At 42.5% G+C, this 20,879-nt stretch overlaps 1 protein-coding gene across 3 annotated transcripts in view; it reads left to right on the top strand.

Moving 5' to 3' along the window:
• The window catches only part of pdhx (pyruvate dehydrogenase complex component X), a 69,347-nt gene that overhangs the window by 33,858 nt on the left and 14,610 nt on the right, over positions 1-20,879 (top strand). For 2 of the 3 annotated variants that reach the window (XM_024423794.1, XM_024423793.2), the window contains exons 5-8: positions 283-309; positions 2,469-2,567; positions 12,009-12,180; positions 14,878-15,025. In XM_024423794.1, the coding sequence (XP_024279562.1) occupies positions 283-309; positions 2,469-2,567; positions 12,009-12,180; positions 14,878-15,025 (446 nt within the window). The remainder of the gene's footprint in view (positions 1-282; positions 310-2,468; positions 2,568-12,008; positions 12,181-14,877; positions 15,026-20,879) is intronic. The other variant, XM_024423795.1, reaches the window with a different exon arrangement.

Raw genomic sequence — 20,879 nt, 5'->3', positions numbered from 1 at the left:
ATGCTCTACTCTGCCATTCTAATCAACTAATCATTAAATTAATCAGTAAATCAATTGGTATTTGTGTAGTGCTTTTCACAAATACACAAACATTTGTCAAAAGTGCTTGATAACAACCTTGGCATGACCCTGTAAAGAGCAAATAGATGCTTCAGTGGTAAGAAAGAAACTCCCAAGGAAGGAAGAAACCTTGAGAGGAACTAGACTACAGCTGAAGCCCATCCTCTTTTGCCTGGTCAGATAAACGTTCAGATTACATACAACTCCTTTTCCCATTCTTAGGGTCTCCAACATCACACAACGTGCTGAGTAAGTCAACTGTCCCTTTCCACATCTATGTTAAAACGCAAGAGATACTCTCCTGCCTTATTAACACACATAGGACAGGAGCTGGAACTAAACATCAAATCAGGGCCTATTCAGAAAAATGTGTTTCCACTGTCCACTTGTATTCCCATTTTCCCCCAAAGCTTGTTCAAATGAAGCAGGGTTAATGGTTATTTGCATTTGGGAAAGAACAGGAGTCTTGTTTAATTGGTGTTAGTTCGGAATGAGACAGGAAAAATGGACTTGAGGTCGACCGATTAATCGGAATGGCCGATTTAATTAGGGCCTATTTCAAGTTTTCATAACAATCGGAAATCTGTATTTTTTTTAAATTTTTGTTAATTTTTTAAAATATAAATATATTTTTTTATAGCTTTATTTAACTTGGGAAGTCAGTTAAGAACACATTCTTATTGTCAATGACGGCCTAGGAACGGTGGGTTAACTTCCTCGTTCAGGGGCAGAACGACAGATTTTCACCTTGTCAGCTCGGGGGATTCAATCTTGCAACCTTACAGTTAACTAGTCCAACACAATAACGACCTGCCTCTCACTCGTTGCACTCCACAAGGAGACTGCCTGTTTATGCGAATGCAGTAAGCCAAGGTAAGTTGCTAGCTAGCATTAAACTTATCTTATAAAAAACAATCAATCATAATCACTAGTTAACTACACATGGTTGATGATATTACTAGATATTATCTAGCGTGTCCTGCGTTGCATATAATCTGACTGAGCATACAAGTATCTAAGTATCTGACTGATCGGTGGTAGGCAGAAGCAGGCGCATAAACATTCATTCAAACAGCACTTTCATGCATTTTGCCAGCAGCTCTTCGTTGTGCGTCAAGCATTGCGCTGTTTATGACTTCAAGCCTATCTACTCCCGAGATGAGGCTGGTGTAACCGAAGTGAAATGGCTAGCTAGTTAGTGCGCTAATAGCGTTTCAAACGTCACTCGCTCTGAGCCTTCTAGTAGTTGTTCCCCTTGCTCTACATGGGTAACGCTACTTTGATGGTGGCTGTTGTCGTTGTGTTGCTGGTTCGAGCCCAGGGAGGAGCGAGGAGAGGGACGGAAGCCTTACTGTTACACTGGCTAAAGTGCCTATAAGAACATCCAATAATCAAACAAATGGTATAGAGGGAAATAGTCCTATAATTCCCATAACTACAACCTAAAACTTCGTACCTGGGAATATTGAAGACTCGTGTTAAAAGGAACCACCAGATTTCATATGTTCTCAGCAAGGAACTGAAAGGTTAGCTTTCTGACATAGCACATATTGCACTTTTACTTTCTTCTCCAACACTTTGTTTTTGCATTATTTAAACCAAAATGAACATGTTTCATTATTTACTTGAGGCTAAATAGATTTTATTGATGTATTATATTAACTTAAAACAATACTGAATGAACACTTATTTTAATTGTCATTATTACAAATACTTTTTATTTTTATCAACCGATTAATCGGCAGTGGCTTTTTTTGGGCCTCCAATAATCGGTATCGGCGTTGAAAAATCATAATCGGTCGACCTCTAAAATGGACTCTGAAAGTCACTTGACTTCAATAAGTGTTTGCTAATTTGAGGAGTACCACTGTCATTATCCTCTGTCTAAATTGAGAAAGTGTGAGAGCAGTGTCATGTCAATGTTTTTAGGATTGAAGTGGGTGTTAAGGCCCAACGGCAGAGACATTAAATCGGTCCTTTAGGACAGTTTAATTGCTCCTCTATTAAAATGTCACAGGGCGAAGCATTTACGCTCATAGCTGCTTTTTTTGAGCCTTTTTAGGTGAAAGTGAATCAAATAAAATTGTATTTGTCACATACTTCGTAAAACAACTAGTTCAAACTAACAGTGAAATGCTTACTTACGGTAGTGAATGGGAATGCAGGTGCATGTTCTGAACTGTCTAGAATGTACACAAGCTGAGTACATTGACAGCTTAATGGGCTGAAGCCTATATGGTCTACATAAGCTGAAAAATAACACATTCTGAAAAAATATTTGTTTATATTTAATGTTGACTATTCATGTTCTCTGACCAATCAGGACATGCTTATGGTCAGATTAATTTTGTGTCTGTGTGTCTCTCTGTCCCTGTCTCTGTGTGTCCTGTCCTTTCCTCTCCCCCCAGGTTGCGGTTGAGCCCGGCAGCCAGACACATCCTGGACACACACGGTCTGGACCCCCAGCTGGCCACTCCCACCGGACACAGGGGCATCATCACCAAGGAGTGAGTTCACGTACGAGATGTGTTCAGCGTGGTGAAGTGTAATGAATAGGGCGGACATGATTCCCCTCTTCTAATCTAGCTACAGACTGTCAAGTGTTTTGTGACTTTAGACTCAGAGTGTGGGTACTGGGTGGTTTATGTGTGTTATACACTACTGAGCAAGTTAAAATAGTGCAAATCTCTCTGAGGAAGCAATGACAATCTAACTGACAAAAACAAGTGTGAGAGATGTTGTGAATGAAAGGGGAGGGAGGAGAGTACGGTGTAAAGTGACAGAAATTCTGAGTGCAAAAGTTATCAAGTTGCCAGGTGCTTTAACCCTGGTATGCGGGTGTGCTCACACCAGAGGAAGCTGTGAAACTGTGAGCGCAAACAACACACACACACACACAACTTTAATGGCCACCTGCTGTCACGCAGGGTTTGATGGAATGTTCTAGTTACCCAACTCGCACCCTGCTGGGGAATCTCATTAAGACACAGCTGTCTCCATGGCAACCCAGTCTCCAGGGCTGACTGGTGGCCATCGAAACACAGGCTGTATGTTTTAGGAGACGTATCTGTCTATGTTTCCGTGTGTCTGTTTGTTATTCACACGAGTTTGTGCACGTGTATGTCTGTTAAAGAGCGAGTGTAAGGGGACGTAAGGAACCACACTCGACACAGGAAGATCACCTAAAGGCCTTCCTTCCCACACTGTACGTTGGATTCAGTCTTTTGCGATTATTATATGTCACATTGTGTGATGTTACCAAATTAAAATCTTAATATCAACATGGCCAGATTGTATGATTTACTTCAGTTCTGTCGTTACAGTCTGCGGCTTCGTCAGCCGATGTAGGGTATTTCAACTGCAGCGGTGTATTTGGTCTGTGCATGTTCCAGCAGCGTAAACCTTCCTCTATGCTTATGCGTGAGTAAAGGGAGTTTGGAAGAACTGAAAGTATGCATGTTAGAAATAGTTTTCATATGCTTTTAGTCATGTTGCGTACAAAGTTATGTGGACACCTGCTCATTGAAAATCATGGGCATTAATATGGAGTTTGACCCCCCCCTTTGCTGCTATCACAGCCTTTCCTCTTCTGGGAAGGCTTTCCACTTGATGTTGGAGCATTGCTGAGGGGACTTCCATTCAGCCACGAGCATTCGTGAGGTTGGGCGATTTAGACCTTGATCGTAGTCGGGGTTCCAATTCATCCCAAAGGTGTTAGATGGAATTGAGGTCAGGGCTCTGTGCAGGCCAGGCAAATTCTTCCACACTGAACTTGACAAACTATTTCTGTATGGACCTTGCTTTTTGCACGGGGGCATTGTCATTCTGAAACAGGAAAGGGCCTTCCCCAAACTGTTCCCACAGTTGGAAGCACAGAATTGTCTAGAATGCTGTAGTTCCAGTGAATGGAAATCTTAATGCTAAGGGGCCTGAACCATGAAAAGCAGCCCCAGACCATTATTCCTCCTCCACCAAACTCTACAGTTGGCACTATGCTTTGGGGCAGGTATCGTTCTCCTGGCATCCGCCAAACCCAGATTTGTCTGTCGGACTGTCACATGTGGAAGCGTGATTCATCACAGAGGCAGGTTGGAACATGGTCGTTGTGGTAAAACAATGCACAGAAAGTGGTAGGCGATTTTAAGCATTTTTTAAAATCCCATCAGGTAGCCTGATTTCAGATGTCATGTAAACATGATTATTAGGGAAGCATGAACATGTTTAAATTGAACTATTATATTAATCTGACTATTCACAATAATAATTTGACCCTATTGTGTGCATGCTCAGTTCCGGCCGTGTTCCTGTTAGTCATCGGGATCGGCTCGTAACACCAGCCACACTACACAATAAAGGCTCCAGATTTCTGACACTGCCAGAACTTTGTTGGAGTCTACGATCGCACAAAGTGGTACTTAATCGGCAGACTTAGACCTGAACGAGGCAAGGCGTCCGGCAATTATTTACTACCTGAAGATTTGCCCATGGCCATGAGGTGTACATTTTGTCTGGGATGACAAAATTGTGGCATAAGAAGGCTAAAATTGTACAAAGTATGTACACTTCTTTGATGAGGATAGATTGCCAGCAATGTTTCCCCTATATGCATTTTACTGCAGCGCACTCAGATAGCATAAGAACAAGGCTTAAGCTACGTAAACATGTGTAGAATTGTAGGAAACTAGCTTTAAAACTAAAATTTTCTCTCTGCCCTGGCGCAAAATGAGTAGAATTGCAGAAAATGTGCTGTAAAACAGCAACATTTTGTCTCTTCCGGCCAAGAGGAGTGTCCTCTTGTGTGGGTCCACTATAGAACAACAACACAGAACAAAACATATAGCCCATTGATGAGATCATAGTGGTAACGCAAATCCACAGGAAGGGCTCATTTAGTAGTGGAAGGGGATGAGGATGTTGGGTTTTTGTATCACTGGTTATTCAATGCTTGATTTATCATACCAATAGCCCTCATACACAATGGTGCATGGAAGTAGAAAAAAAATTGAGTCCACTCCCACTTTAGTGTATCAGTGAGTTTCCTAACTAATGTAAACACATGTTACGTGGTGCGGTGATATGACAGCTCTGACACCAAAACAAACTCCACTGTCTCTCAAATCATTAATCTTTATCTCTCTCTCCCAATCTGTCTTTCTCACTCTCTCTTCCTCTATTCATTGTCTGTTGATGTTGAAAAGGAGGCCCTGTGTTTCTGGAGAACATTGTGTACTGTTAACTCCACAGAGGAGGGAATCGGGGGATATGGGGGATTCTACACAGTGTCAAATAACAATGGCAGGCATGTGGCTGTCCTCTTTCCTTCTCTGTCTCTAAGGCCTACAGCTACAGCATGTACAGAGAACACACATGACTGGCTAGCTACAGATAGATAAAGCACCACTACCTATCTCTACCATGCTTCACTTCACCTCAATGGCTTAGTAAACACTTTCTCATTTGCTGGATGTGTTCCAACAAAATATATGGTTAATGCAATTGATTTATACAATTATCATGCATGCCTTGTAAGCATCTGACCGCGAGTGGGTAATCTATCTCTACCATCAGTCAACGTATAATCATTGGATAACAAAGTAGACGAGCTACGATCACTAATATCCTACCAACGGGACATTAAAAAACTGTAATATCTTATGTTTCACCAAGTCGTGGCTAAACGACGACACAGATAACATACAGCTGGCGGGGTTCAGGCTGCATCGTCAAGATAGAACAGGTAAGACAAGGGCTGGCGGTCTGTGTATGTTTGTAAACAATAGCTGGTGCACGAAATCTAATATTAAGGAAGTCTCAAGGTTTTGCTCGCCTGAGGTAAAGTACACTATTTACCAAGAGTTTATATTTTTCGTAGCAGAATCTTCAGTAATTTTGGTAATGAACTTAATCAATGGCAATCTATCGTAGCTCTGGTAATTTATACTTAAATAACTTCTAATACATTAAGACTATATATTAATATATTTTATCTGTGTCCATGAGTTTCTAGTAGAGGGAAAAGGGATACCTACTCAGTTGCACAATTGAATGCAATCAACCAAAATGTGTCTTCCGCAATTAACCCAAACCCTCAATCAGAGCAGGGCTGCCTTAATCAACATCGCCTGGGGAGCAGTTGTTGTTGGGAGATAACTGCCTCGCTCAGACCATATGGTTCAAGAGGAAAATGGTATAATTCATGAAAAAAAGCATCTAATCAACAATGGCATCAATTAACTCTGCAACTCTTCCAACTATTTACTTTTTTCACAACTGCCACCAGTTTGGCGACAAAACATTTTCAACAAATGCATATTGACATAGCAAAATAAATATGTTTGTAAAAAATTTAGATTTTTAATGCTGAAACCCTCATATTAAACACCAATGGTATGCATTCACTAAGTTGGTTTATATTTAGGATGTTTTACAGCTTTGTCATTAAATGTATTTTAAAATGATTGTATACAATTCTTTCATGTGTTGTACATGTGATAAGGCCACACAGAGGGCCAGAGATTATTAGTCTCCTGTGATAATCTGAAGTACCCAAAAGGGCCACTAGAAGTCTGGTGATAAATTTCATAAAATTCTTAAGTTTCCAGTGATAAACCCTCCTTTGGCAACCCTAATAAGCATGAAGTGGGCTTTGGCTTAAAATAAACTAACATTTACATTAAGTCTGCCTCAGAGAGATGTGTGTCTAAGCCAGCCATATTGTCTCCATACGAAGGGCTATTATCGTCAAGTACATCCCCTGTTGTTAACATCAATACCATTTTAAAGGCACTTCACCATTTCAGTGTGCTGCATGTTTGTCTGCCGGAGGAGAGAGGAATGGAGTAGAGGTTTTTTTTGTACATCGGGCTGATTGTGATTTTATGGGAAGGGTTGTTTCAGAAATGTAACATTTGTCCAAGGAAGTCTGTGGTCGTGACTTATTTCAAGGTACACTGTACGTTTATTTTTGGTGAACGTTAGGGTTATGCAAAACCTGTCCGCAGCATTAATTTTCTAGATTTCTTATCGCCCTCTGACAAGCGATCTGAAAAGCCTGCCTCAGTTTGACCCAGTGACTTTAGATATTATTATCCTTATCATCATTACTGATAATAGTAGAATTACAGTATCATTATATCGTATCATTACTTTATATGGCAGTGGTTCCCAACCTTTATTGGTTACTGTACCACCAAGTATATTTTTCTCTGCCCAGATTATCATTGGAAGTAACCCATCTGCATTTTACCAGTAGGCCTATGGGCTCATGAGTTTTCTGAAGTACCCCATGAGGATAGGCCATGTACCTCCAGGGGTCCTACTACCTCTGGTTGGGTAACACTGGTTTACGGTATACCTTCACAGTATTCTTTAATAGCTAGAATCAGGCCAAAAATCGAACCCAGCTGCACCAGGTTTCTGGACTATGGTAGATATTGTATTTTATGTTGAGAGACTCAGATCTTTCCCTCTGTGGCAATATAAGGCTTTTCTCCACTGGAGTGAAGAGGTTTTCATGACCATCATTCCCTCTGTTATGTCCCAGATGGCAGTGTAGAGTCTGGATTTCACTCAGACAGTCAGGGGGAGGTGTGTGTGTCTGTTTTATCTGTGGTGTGTGTGTGTCTGGTGTGTATGCATCTTTAATATTCCAGTCACCTCTTCACAGGCTTTGAGGCTCTTTGGCCTTGTCTGTCAGTGGGTGTAAATGGCCTGTGTGAAAAGCAGATGTCTTGTGTGAGGGAGGATCAGCCAGCCAGGCAGCCAGTGAGCCAGCTAGCAGCACACGCAGTAGCCTATTAGTGAGTGATGTCATCGCCACACACTGGGGGCTCTGGGCTGATGATGTATGAGCTAAATTGCTGTGCTCTTCATCGTATAGAAAGGACACTCTTCATGTTGCATTGGGATTCATAGATAATGTGTAACACACTCATCATACAAAGAAATAGGATGAATTTTGTACATGGTATATATATATATTGTGGTGTTATCTTTTCAAGTTGTAATGTGAAGCTCTACATGCAGCCCCCCCATCCCTTTTGAAAGAAACTGACAGGGAGGTAATGACATCATCAATGTTTAATCTAAATCTCACATCCTCCTCTTGTTCACTGGCTGGGCTCTCTTTGTTCTCTTAGCAGGAGTAGGAGCAGTCATGCAAATTCAGATGCACATGTACAGTTGAAGTCGGATGTTTACATACACCTTAGCCAAATACATTTAAACTCAGTTTTTCACAATTCCTGACATTTAATCCAATTTAAAAATTCCCTGTTTTAGGTCAGTTAGGATTACCACTTTATTTTAAGAATGTGAAATGTCAGAATAGTAGTGTAGAAAGTGATTTATTTCAGCTTTTATTTCTTTCATCACATTCCCAGTGGGTTAGAAGTTTACATACACTCAATTAGTATTTGGTAACTTTGCTTTTAAAATGTTTAACTTGGGTCAAAAGTTTCGGTTAGCCTTCCACAAGCTTCCCACAATAAGTTGGATGAATTTTGGCCCATTCCTCCTGAGAGAGCTGATGTAACTGAGTCAGGTTTGTAGGCCTCCTTCCTCGCACACGCTTTTTCAGTTCTGCCCACAAATGTTCTATATGATTGAGGTCAGGGCTTTGTGATGGCCACTCCAATACCTTGACTTTGTTGTCCTTAAGCCATTTTGCCACAACTTTGGAAGTATGCTTGGGGTCATTGTCCATTTGGAAGACCAAATTGCAAACAAGGTTTAACTTAAGATGTTGCTTCAATATTTCCAGATAAATTTCCTTTCCACATGATGCCATCTATTTTGTGAAGTGCACCATTCCCTTCTGCAGCAAAGCACCCCCACAACATGATGCTGCCACCTCCGTGTTTCACGGTTGGGATGGTGTTCTTCAGCTTGCCAGCCTCCCCATTTTTCATCCTAACATAACGTTTGTCATTATTGCCAAACAGTTCTATTTTTGTTTCATCAGACCAGAGGACATTTCTCCAAAAGTACGATCTTTGTCCCCGTGTGCAGTTGCAAACCGTAGTCTGGCTTTTTTTATGGTGGTTTTGGAGCGTCGGCGTCTTCCTTTCTGAGCGGCCTTTCAGGTTGTCGACATAGGACTCGTTTTACTGTGGATATAGATACTTTTGTGCATGTTTCCTCCAGCATTCACAAGGTCCATTGCTGTTGTTCTGGGATTGATTTGCACTTTTCGTACCAAAGTAAGTTAATCTCTAGGAGACAGAATGCATCTCTTTCCTGAGCGGTATGACAGCTGCATGGTCCCATGGTCTTTATACTTGCGTACTATTGTTTGTACAGATGAACGTGGTACCTTCAGGCGTATGGAAATTGCCCCCAAGGATGAACCAGACTTGTGGAGGTCTTTGCTGATTTTATTTACATTTTCCCATGATGTCGATCAGAGGCACTGAGTTTGAAGGTAGGACTTGAAATACATCCACAGGTACACCTCCAATTGACTCAGATTATGTCAATTAGCCTATCAGAAGCTTCTAAAGCCATGACATCATTTTCTGGATTTTTCATGCTCTTTAAAGGCACAGTGAACTTCTGACCCCCTGGAATTGTGATACAGTGAATTATAATTGAAATAATCTATCTGTAAATGATTGTTGGAAAAATGACTTGTCATGCACTAAGTAGATGTCCTAACCGACTTGCCAAAACTATAGTTTGTTAACAAGACTTTTGTGGAGTGGTTGAAAAATGAGTTTTAATGACTCCAACCTGTATATGTAAACTTCAGACTTCAACTGTATCAGCAGAACGGGTAGGAAGGGTGGAGTAGCAGGTAGTGATTGGGCCACCCATGCAAAGTGGCTCAGGTATTTCAGAGGGCATGTAGCTTCCTGTCGCTAACCTAACCTGGAGGAACCAGCCTCTACTGCCTGCATGCTTGCCTACCTACACTGCTCTTCAATTATAGATGTGTGTGTGTGTGTGTGTGTGTGCCTGCAAATTGGTTTGTGTGTCTTTAAGTGTGGGTGGGGAATTCCAACATGCCAAGGACCCCAAAAACAACAACCAAGAACAATGAGAGAAAGGAAGTGAGGGATTGCGAGAGAGACTGCATGGAAATGGAAGACTAGAGTCAGGGACTTGTCCCTCCTGTATGGATGAGGGCAGCAGGAATAGCTGGTTCAGACAAAGATGTGGGGTAGGAAGGCCTCAGTGCACTGTTGTGGAACCAGGGTGCTGGAGCAGATACCCAAAAAGGTAATACCAGTTGCCTTAAATTATTTTAACTCAATGTACTAACACTTACTGTAGATTGCAGCTGCCAATAATGTAAGCCGTGGGAAAAGTGTCTTCAGTGTGAAGTGGAAGCAATGTACAACAATGTGTCATGACTAACGACAAAGCCATGCAGGTGTTAATATTTATACTGGAGGAAGGGCAAGGCTGTTACCTGAAAGCACTTTACTGCTCTGTTCTGTTTGATAAGCAGAGAATTCAGCCCACATCAAAGATGGCTGCCACCTTTGAACTGCCAATCCAGGTGCCTGCCTGACAACCACATAAATTACACTTCAGGGACACTTGATGAAACTAATGATAATCAGTCAGGTTTTGTTTTTTTGTTTTCCTAGGTGGTTATCATATAGATAATGATTTGTAGAGCGATGTTTAGTTGATGTGATTTATTGCTCATAGTAGTTTTGTTGGCCTTTTAGTTCCCTGCGTCTCCTGACTTGTTCAGTCTGCCCAGTGTGCCCATGCGATATGCATGCTCCGTTTGTCCGATGAGAGAGTGAATGCATCTGACACCTGATCCTGGCTTCCATTGTGGCGAGGTATTTGTTTGTGAATGGTGAGCGCTTCTCTTCTCACATCACCGTCCCTGTGCTAGCCCTGGAAGGATTTTAATAAGAGTTAGCTGTGTCTCTCTCTCTCTTGCTCTCTCGCTGTCTTTCTCCCTTTTCCCTCTTTCTCCTCCTCCTCTTTCTATACCTTGCCCTCCTTTTGTTCTCTCACACTGTCTGTCTCTGCCTGTAACATTACACACAAAATGAGCAATGGGGTCACTTTCAGTCAGTCTCCTCCAGCCTTGGGTCACACAGTGGAAAGCGTGGTGGTAGTCGTAGTGCTTGACCTGACTACACCAAGCCCTCTCCTGGTTGGGGCAAACTTCTCCAGCTAGATAGACATTCTATTCCTGTCTGCCTGCCTGGGAATTTCCATTGAAAAGCTTTCAGCTAAACAAACGCTCTCCTCTGAAGATGGTGAGAGGATTAATTTGCTTGCATAAATGTTTATGTGAGTAGTGAGTACTAGGCCAGCCTCTACCTAACCTGGGTTTTGAAAGTATGTTGCTTATCCCTGGGAAATATTTACATTCCCCAGGTGTTGGGGCCATTTTTTCTCAAATGTTTATTTTTGATCATATTGGGCAACGTTGGAGTAGGGGATGTGTCGACTCCGGTTGAGATGAGTGTTTTTCCTCTCCGAACCAAGCAGGGTCAATATCAATAGGCCCATTCACTGACAGACGGCCAGAAATTGGATGTTTGCGCTTGGATCGAAAGTACATCATGTATGCTTTCCTCAGGCTTTCAATAACATGACACCGATAAATGGCTTCCTAGTGCCTAGCTACCTACCTGCACACTGGTGTTCCCGTATCTGCAGCAATACTCCGTACAGGTGTGTGTGAAAGCTGTTTTTATTTGCATTATTAGTTTGTTTGCCCGAATTCATGTTGGGACGGTCAGGGTGTCAGAGGAGTGGCCCAGTGTTAAGTATTTTCATACGGTTTCAGCCCTGGCCTCAGATCCGCCCTCCCTGAGTCGTACTGTAGGCATAGTGTACATTTGCTTGGTCTTGTTGAAATGGTAGGCTACTTGTTTGTATTGATCTGTGTAATAGTGGTGGGGATTGTCCTTTTTACCTCCTGCTTTTTGCTTAATCTATTCTCGACCACCTTGTGCCATTATTTTCCTCTACAGAGATGCCCTTAATCTCCTGAAAAAGTTCCCTGATTCCAAGACAACTCCAGTTACAGCAGCCCCAGTGGCAGCAGCCCCCAGTCCAGTCTCCACCCCAGCAGCTGCCCCACTTCCCCCAGGCAGCAGGCCCATGTACCCCCCTCAATCCATACCTGGCAAGCCTGGAGCTCCGGTGAGTACACACACACACACACACACACACACACACACACACACACACACACACACACACACACACACTCTATCAGTAAACACATTAAAATGTCCAAATCGAGATCAACACCAAGTGCTCAAGGGGCTTGAAGCATTCTCAGAAAGTGTATGGCTTAATGACTTGTGCACCTCAACACAGTGGATTATATCATAGGGAAAGCAAGTCGTGGTTAGGGAAGTATAGATTTAACTCTTCAAGGCTCACTGGTGTGTGAAGAGATGGAGGGAGGCAGGGACCACCTCGACGTTGGTATGAGTCACTATGGCTGCCACCTACCCTCCCCCACTTTCTATACGGACACACACTCTCTCTCTCTCTCTCTCTACCTCACCTTCTCTCAGTGCTGCTATTCACTAAAGGTGATGGGCACAACACACAATTTATCAAGATCTATAAATAGTGGAGTTGAGGGCACGTTTTCACGGATTTAATTTTCTCATGACTTCACATTAATAATTTGCCTGTAAGTGTTGGAGCCTCGTTCTAGCCTTATGTAACATCTTATAACATTATAAAGGGGAGGAACAGCATTTTCCAGTAGATAATTCCCTCATTCAGAAAGCCAAGTTTATGCTAATATATACTACTACTATCGGTAGTTGAATGGTGTGACTTTCATGTTCTTCATTTCCTCCTGTTTGTTCCTGTTGTGCAAGTCTGTGAGATCGGTGATTGGACACAGTTAGCTTGATTTCCAGCAGGGTTTGGAAGAACTTCTGAGAAAGTATTGAAACGACACTCTGCTCCAAAGCGTCTAAGCAGACATTAGCAGTATCTTAATAGTCTCTGGAGGCCCCCATGCTATGGAACAGATCCCGATCGTTGTTTGCACACAGCCCCTATGCTCCCATGCAAAATGAGCATGACGACATATCGTCTTACTCCCTCTCCATACAGATTGAGCCATCAAACAGACGGAGGCCTGGGGTTGTGCAGGGGGTAACCAGACTTTATCATCTGGTCAGTGGAAACCCTGTAGAGAGCTGAGGACGTGGGTCTTGACTTGACAGTTAATGCAGTTTTTGTATTATGATCATGGAATTCCGAGCACATCATGTGTGTACACTTACATTTCAATGTGTCCAGATTCCCTTTGTCTGCACTATATTCAAATGCCTGTATGCATTCTATAAACGGTAAAATAGACCAAATGTGATAACACAACAACTTGGTGGTAGTGGCTATCTTCTGTAGCTAACCAGCAAGCTAGCAAGCAAAGCTAAAGTGATTGCAAATGAGCTACCATAACTAAATATTAGCTAGCTGGCTAGCATTTATAAGGCCAGCAAGCATTTCCTCACATGCAAGGAATGTATTTCCTCCAAAGTTATAATGAAAAGTTGCCTCTCGCTCCCAAAACACATGTTTTTTGGAGACTTGTGGGTGGAGTGCTGATGACTTTGCCCACTGTATTTATTTTTGGTAGCCTGATTGTGTCCAGACTGAGGAGAAATTAGCACACAGTGCATCGCTGACCACCACCTGATGTGGTCAGCCAGATCTGACCTCAATGTGACTTTTGTCTTTTTCAATGAGATCTTCGTATTCTCACAGCAAAGTTGCACGTAAGTGTAGACACAGCCACTTTCTCTCTCTGTGAAAGCACCCCTGCTGATCAGTGACTACCGGGACTCCAAATGAGACATCAGTATCACCTCTGTTTCCCCTGACAGACGACTGGTGGGGAGGCAGGAAGGCTCCTGGGTCTCTTGAGGAGTCACGGTAATTGTGTCAGGGCGCCGAGCATCGCTCAGCGGAACAAAAGGCCACCTCCAGTGACAACACTTTATCCTATTTGTTAGTAGTGAGTTGATGAGGTAATTTGTTTGCTGTATTCTGATATGAGGGAATAGCATTCTGTGGTATGATGACACACACACTTCTCTGGTTTTTCAGTCTGTAAAGATAAAAAAAACAGCACCTTGACTTTCTCTTACATTTTATATGATCACAGTCATTGCTGTTATTTGATGTATTTTGTACTTTTTATTTGATAGCTTTTTTTCTTTTTTTAGCTTTTTAGATGCCCTTGTAAAGAGTATTGTGATTATTGGACAACTCTATACTGTGGGTTGAATAGAAAGCTCCTCCTGTCCTGAGATAGAGCCCAGACCCTGGTCAAGCTTTAGAGCCAGGCCTGTCCAAACCATCTAAACAGCAGCCTCGTAAAGACGACCCAGACTGGTTGCGGTAGTCTGCTTTCCATCCCTGTATGTGTGTGTGTGTGTTTAGGCATGATGGATTTAGTTGTAATGGCACAAATATCCTCATCTTGTTTGCCATATTGGAGTTTATTGGGTTTGAACTACCTAGTATAGTGTCTAGCATGTCAATAACTTAAGTGCTAATTGTATTTTCAAGACGATTACGTCGCCTGGTCACAATAAATGACCCAATATATACCACCTTAGAGTTGGTCCTATTTTTAGTTGAACAAAATCGATCCCAATCAATCTTTTGTAACGAGCTTGTCAACAGCATTGCCATGGGTTCTGTAGCCTCATCAAAGCCTCTAACTTTAGGTGAAAGTGAATACGTCTGCAATGGCGTTATTGATGGGAGCAGAGTCATAAAGTCGTCCAGAAATATAAATCTGCACAGTGACTGACTGACCGTTCTCTGTTCTGTAAACTCTTTCTTCCTCTCCTGTCTCAGGGCACCTTCACAGAGGTCCCGGCCTCTAATGTGCGGCGTGTCATCGCCCAGAGGCTGACGCAGTCCAAGACCACCATCCCTCACGCCTACGCCACCATCGACTGTGACCTGGGCGCTGTCATGCAGCTCCGCAAGGAGATGGCCAAAGGTGAGGCCACATCACATCACATCAGAACATAACAGGGCACAACACATCACATCAGAACTAGAGGTCGACTGATTATGATTTTAACGCCAATACCAATTTATTGGAGGACCAAAAAAGCCGATACCCATTTTTGATTTTTTTTTAATTTATTTGTAATAATGACAATTACAACAATACTGAATGAACACTTATTTTAACTTAATATAATACATCAATAAAAATCGATTTAGCCTCAAATAAATAATGAAACATGTTCAATTTGGTTTAAATAATTCAAAAACAAAGTGTTGGAGAAGAAGGTTAAAGTGCAATATGTGCTCAATATGTGCTCAGAACATGCTGGTGGTTCCTTTTAATGAGACTTCAATATTCCAAGGCAATAGGTTTTAGGTTGTAGTTAATATAGTATTTATCAGACTATTTCTCTCTATACCATTTGTATTCTATATACCTTTGACTATTGGATGTTCTTATAGGCACTTTAGTATTGCCAATGTAACAGTATAGCTTCCGTCCCTCTCCTCGCTCCTACCTGGGCTCGAACCAGGAACACATCGACAACAGCCACCCTCGAAGCAGCATTACCCATGCAGAGTATGTAAACAAAGTGGCATAGTTAAAGTGGCTAGTGATACATGTATTACATAAAGATGCAGTAGATGATATAGAGTACAGTATATACGTATACATATGAGATGAATAATGTAGGGTATGTAAACATTATATTAGGTAGCATTGTTTAAAATGGCTAGTGATATATTTTACATAATTTCCCATTATTAAAGTGGCTGGAGTTGAGTCAGTGTGTTGGCAGCAGCCACTCAATGTTAGTGGTGGCTGTTTAACAGTCTGATGGCCTTGAGATAGAAGCTGTTTTTCAGTCTCTCGGTCCCAGCTTTGATGCACCTGTACTGACCTCGCCTTCTGGATGATAGCGGGGTGAACAGGCAGTGGCTCGGGTGGTTGTTGTCCTTGATGATCTTTATGGCCTTCCTTCGACATCGGGTGGTGTAGGTGTACTGGAGGGCAGGTAGTTTGCCCCCGGTGATGCGTTGTGCAGACCTCACTACCCTCTGGAGAGCCTTACGGTTGTGGGCGGAGCAGTTGCCGAATTTCTTCAGCCTCCTGAGGTTGAAGAGGCGCTGCTGCGCCTTCTTCACGATGCTGTCTGTGTGGGTGGCCCAATTCAGTTTGTCTGTGATGTGTACGCGGAGGAACTTAAAACTTACTACCCTCTCCACTACTGTTCCATCGATGTGGATAGGGGGGTGTTCCCTCTGCTGTTTCCTGAAGTCCACAATCATCTCCTTAGTTTTGTTGACGTTGAGTGTGAGGTTATTTTCCTGACACCACACTCCGAGGGCCCTCACCTCCTCCCTGTAGGCCGTCTCGTCGTTGTTGGTAATCAAGCCTACCACTGTTGTGTCGTCCGCAAACTTGATGATTGAGTTGGAGGCGTGCGTGGCCACGCAGTCATGGGTGAACAGGGAGTACAGGAGAGGGCTCAGAACGCAACCTTGTGGGGCCCCAGTGTTGAGGATCAGCGGGGTGGAGATGTTGTTGCCTACCCTCACCACCTGGGGGCGGCACGTCAGAAAGTCCAGTACCCAGTTGCACAGGGCGGGGTCGAGACCCAGGGTCTCGAGCTTGATGACGAGCTTGGAGGGTACTATGGTGTTAAATGCCGAGCTGTAGTCGATGAACAGCATTCTCGCATAGGTATTCCTCTTGTCCAGATGGTTAGGGCAGTGTGCAGTGTTGTTGAGATTGCATCGTCTGTGGACCTATTTGGGCGGTAAGCAAATTGGAGTGGGTCTAGGGTGTCAGGTAGGGTGGAGATGATATGGTCCTTGACTCTCAAAGCACTTGATGATAACGGAAGTGAGTGCTACGGGGTGGTAGTCGTTTAGCTCAGTTACCTTAGCTTTCTTGGGAACAGGAACAATGGTGGCCCTCTTGAAGCATGTGGGAACTGCAGACTGGCATAGGGATTGATTGAATATGTCCGTAAACACACCAGCCAGCTGGTCTGCGCATGCTCTGAGGGAGCGGCTGGGGATGCTATCTGGGCCTGCAGCCTTGCGAGGGTTAACACGTTTAAATGTTTTCCTCACGTCGGCTGCAGTGAAGGAGAGTCCGCATGTTTTGGTTGCGGGCCGTGTCAGTGGCACTGTATTGTCCTCAAAGCGGGCAAAAAAGTTATTTAGTCTGCCTGGGAGCAAGACATCCTGGTCTGTGACGGGGCTGGTTTTCTTTTTGTAATCCGTAATTGACTGTAGACCCTGCCACATACCTCTTGTGTCTGAGCCGTTGAATTGCGATTCTACTTTGTCTCTATACTGACGCTTAGCTTGTTTGATTGCCTTGCGGAGGGAGTAGCTACACTGTTTGTATTCGGTCATGTTTCCGGTCACCTTGCCCTGATTAAAAGCAGTGGTTCACGCTTTGTTTCACGCGAATGCTGCCATCAATCCTCGGTTTCTGGTTTGGGAATGTTTTAATCGTTGCTATGGGAACGACATCTTCAACGCACGTTCTAATGAACTCGCTCACCGAATCAGCGTATTCGTCAATATTGTTGTTTGACGCAATACGAAACATATCCCAGTCCACGTGATGGAAGCAGTCTTGGAGTGTGGAATCAGATTGGTCGGACCAGCGTTGAACAGACCTCAGCGCGGGAGCTTCTTGTTTTAGTTTCTGTCTGTAGGCAGGGATCAACAAAATGGAGTCGTGGTCAGACGAAGCACAACGAAGAGCTGCTGGCAAAACGCACGAAAGTGCTGTTTAAATGAATGCTTATGAGTCTGCTGCTGCCTACCATCACTCAGTCAGACTGCTCTATAAAATATCAAATCATAGACTTAATTTTAACATAATAACACACAGAAATACGAGCCTTTGGTCATTAATATGATCGAATCCGGAAACTATAATTTAGAAAACACAAACATTTATTATTATCGTGTATACCCTGACTCTGCGTGCAATGAACGCAAGAGAAGTGACACAATTTCACCTGGTTAATATTGCCTGCTAACCTGGATTTCTTTTAGCCAAATATGCAGGTTTAAAAATATATACTTCTGTGTATTGATTTTAAGAAATGCATTGATGTTTATGGTTAGGTACACGTTGGAGCAACGACAGTCCTTTTTCCGCGAATGCGCACTGTATCGCTTGTATGCAACGCTAGATAAACTAGTAATATCATCAACCATGTGTAGTTAACTAGTGATTATGATTGGTTGATTGTTTTTTATAAGATAAGTTTAATGCTAGCTAGCGACTTACCTTTGCTTCTTACTGCATTTGTGTAACAGGTAGGCTCCTCGTGGAGTGCAATGAGAGGCAGGTGGTTAGAGCGTTGGACTAGTTAACTGTAAGGTTGCAAGATTGAATCACCGAGCTGACGAGATAAAAATCTGTCGTTCTGCCCCTGAACAAGGCAGTTAACCCACCGTTCCTAGGCCGTCATTGAAAATAAGAACGTGTTCTTAACTGACTTGCCTAGTTAAATAAAGATGTAAAAAAATATATTAAAAAAATACTTTTTTAACCGATTTCAAATTGTTATGAAAAACTTAAAATCGGCCCTAATTAATCGGCCATTCCGATTAATCGGTCGACCTCTAATCAGAACACAAGATAACAGGGCACAACACATCAGAACACAACATAACATGCACAGCACAACACAAAGCTGGTCAAAGATGAAGGCTGTTTGTGTTCAAGTAAACAGTAGCGCGACATCACACAACCCAGCTGAACACTGAGGGATATAGGTAGCCTAGCCTCCTTATCGCTAAACATTGCATCATTATTGCTAAGCAGGGAGCTGAGTGACATGAGCCTTAAACGGTTTCTCCCCTTATCAGTTCTGCCACATGTGATCGTGTTCCCTGCACTCAGCCCCTCCAAAGCTTCATTATGGCACCTCTCATGTCTCTTTTGTAACTGTTCCTATACTTCTGAGTATAACAATGTTCAAAGTTTCACCCAGAACACCTCCATATGTATTTGGACAGTGAAGCTGCATTTCTTTTATTTGGCTCCTATACTCCAGCATTTTAGATTTGAGATATGTTTCATATTAGATGACAGTACAGAATGTCAGCTTTTATTTGAGGGTGTTTTCATACCTATCTGTTATACCATTTAGAAAGAAACGTGTGTTGAATTATGATGAGTGAGAAGGTTAGAGGCACAGATACCATACCCCCCACAAAAAAAAATGCTAACCTCCCGTTATGGTATTAATGAGTGGTAAGCATGTTTTTTTTGTAGGCATCTCAATCATCATTAGTCACGATTCATTCATGATTTTTCTTATTGGCATTATCAGGATTAAATTAGAAGTGCCCAGAAACATCTTATCTACTCACTTAGAAAGAAAATTACTCCAGTCATCATTCACCATTCAGTTACTATTGTGCAGAACATAACCCAAAACAAACAGCAAATGCATCCGAGTTTGTAGTCACAAGCTTGATGTAGTCTTTGCGTGCAAGGAATATGGGACCAAATACTACACTTTTGACTACTTTAAAAAAAAACAATGTCCACGTCCCTGTGGAAATGTAATTGGCATAATATAGAAATCTGCTTAAAAATATATATTTTTTAATTGGATGTCGCACTTCCGCATCTGCGGTGAAAGGTGACAGAACGGTGTTTGTCAGACCATGAGACAAATATCTAAAAACCTTTGTCATTATGCTTTGTCATTATGGGGTGTTGTGTAGATTGATTAGGAAAAAACTATTTAATCCATTTTAGAATATGGCTGTAATGTAACAAAATGTGAATGGGTCTAAATACTTCCCTAATGCATTGTATGTACTGTGTACCCTGCATGGCATTGTCATGTCATTTACGCAAAGTCCCATGGGGGGGTATTCGGTGGCCATTTCCTTTTTAAATTAGGGTAAGATACATATATTGTTGGGTGTCTTCATTTGAAGTGTTCTACAGGCAAAGGAGAGACTTTTATTTGCAGGACACTCCGAACTCAAACGTCTCCAGTCAGCCAGGATAATCATGTATTCCGGGTTCAAAGCATGTCACATTGATGTGCCCTGTGATTATATCATCGCAGCAGGGAAAGGGTGTCTGCTAAACGCCTAAGAAAGGGAGAGATGGAGAGAAGAAAATGAGGAGGGTGAAGGAAAGGGGGAGGGAGAGAGAGAGCGAAACTGAAGGGATATGGAGAGAGAGGAGGGCTGGTGTTTCTTTAGTGATATGACATGAAGTGATTAGGCAGGGCTGGCAGTGCCTAACCCATTCAGTCCTGCAGGGGATTCCTTGCATGTTCTCCTTTCACTCCCTCACCTCTTCTCTCATCCCATTTCTCTCCACCAAACAAATTAGCCAAGGCATTGTGCACAACATATGTTCCATGTTTCTTCTGCTTAATGGCTTCTCAGTAAAGGGAGGTACAGGTAGACTACTCTACAAGAAGAGCGAGAAAGATAAAGAACATTGTTTACACGTGTCATAACTACCAACCAATGGTGTTTTTTTTTATATATACTTGGACCCGAGCCAGTCCAGAAACTCCATGGTGTTTTGGTGGGGTGGCACCAGGGCCCAGAGTTGTTCCTTCTCATTTTACATGGTCAGGAAAAACTCCTGGTCCAGCTCATTATTCCTTTTAAGAGATGCGAGATAAATGCAATGCATTATTAAATCTAAACCTGACAGTTAAACACAACTTTATTTATATGCTCTTCAAGATGACCGTGACAATGCATGTAATACATTTCCATTTCCAAGGAATTAAATAATGATTCCTATAATTTTATAAACGCGGAGTGAGTGGCCATTCCAGGCTTATTAGATTCAGTGTTGTGTG

The sequence above is a fragment of the Oncorhynchus tshawytscha genome, linkage group LG06, assembly GCF_018296145.1.
Source record: "Oncorhynchus tshawytscha isolate Ot180627B linkage group LG06, Otsh_v2.0, whole genome shotgun sequence".
Taxonomy (NCBI): domain Eukaryota; kingdom Metazoa; phylum Chordata; class Actinopteri; order Salmoniformes; family Salmonidae; genus Oncorhynchus; species Oncorhynchus tshawytscha.
The sequence above is the reverse complement of the archived record's forward strand: the minus strand, read 5'-3'. Positions and strand labels throughout refer to the sequence as shown.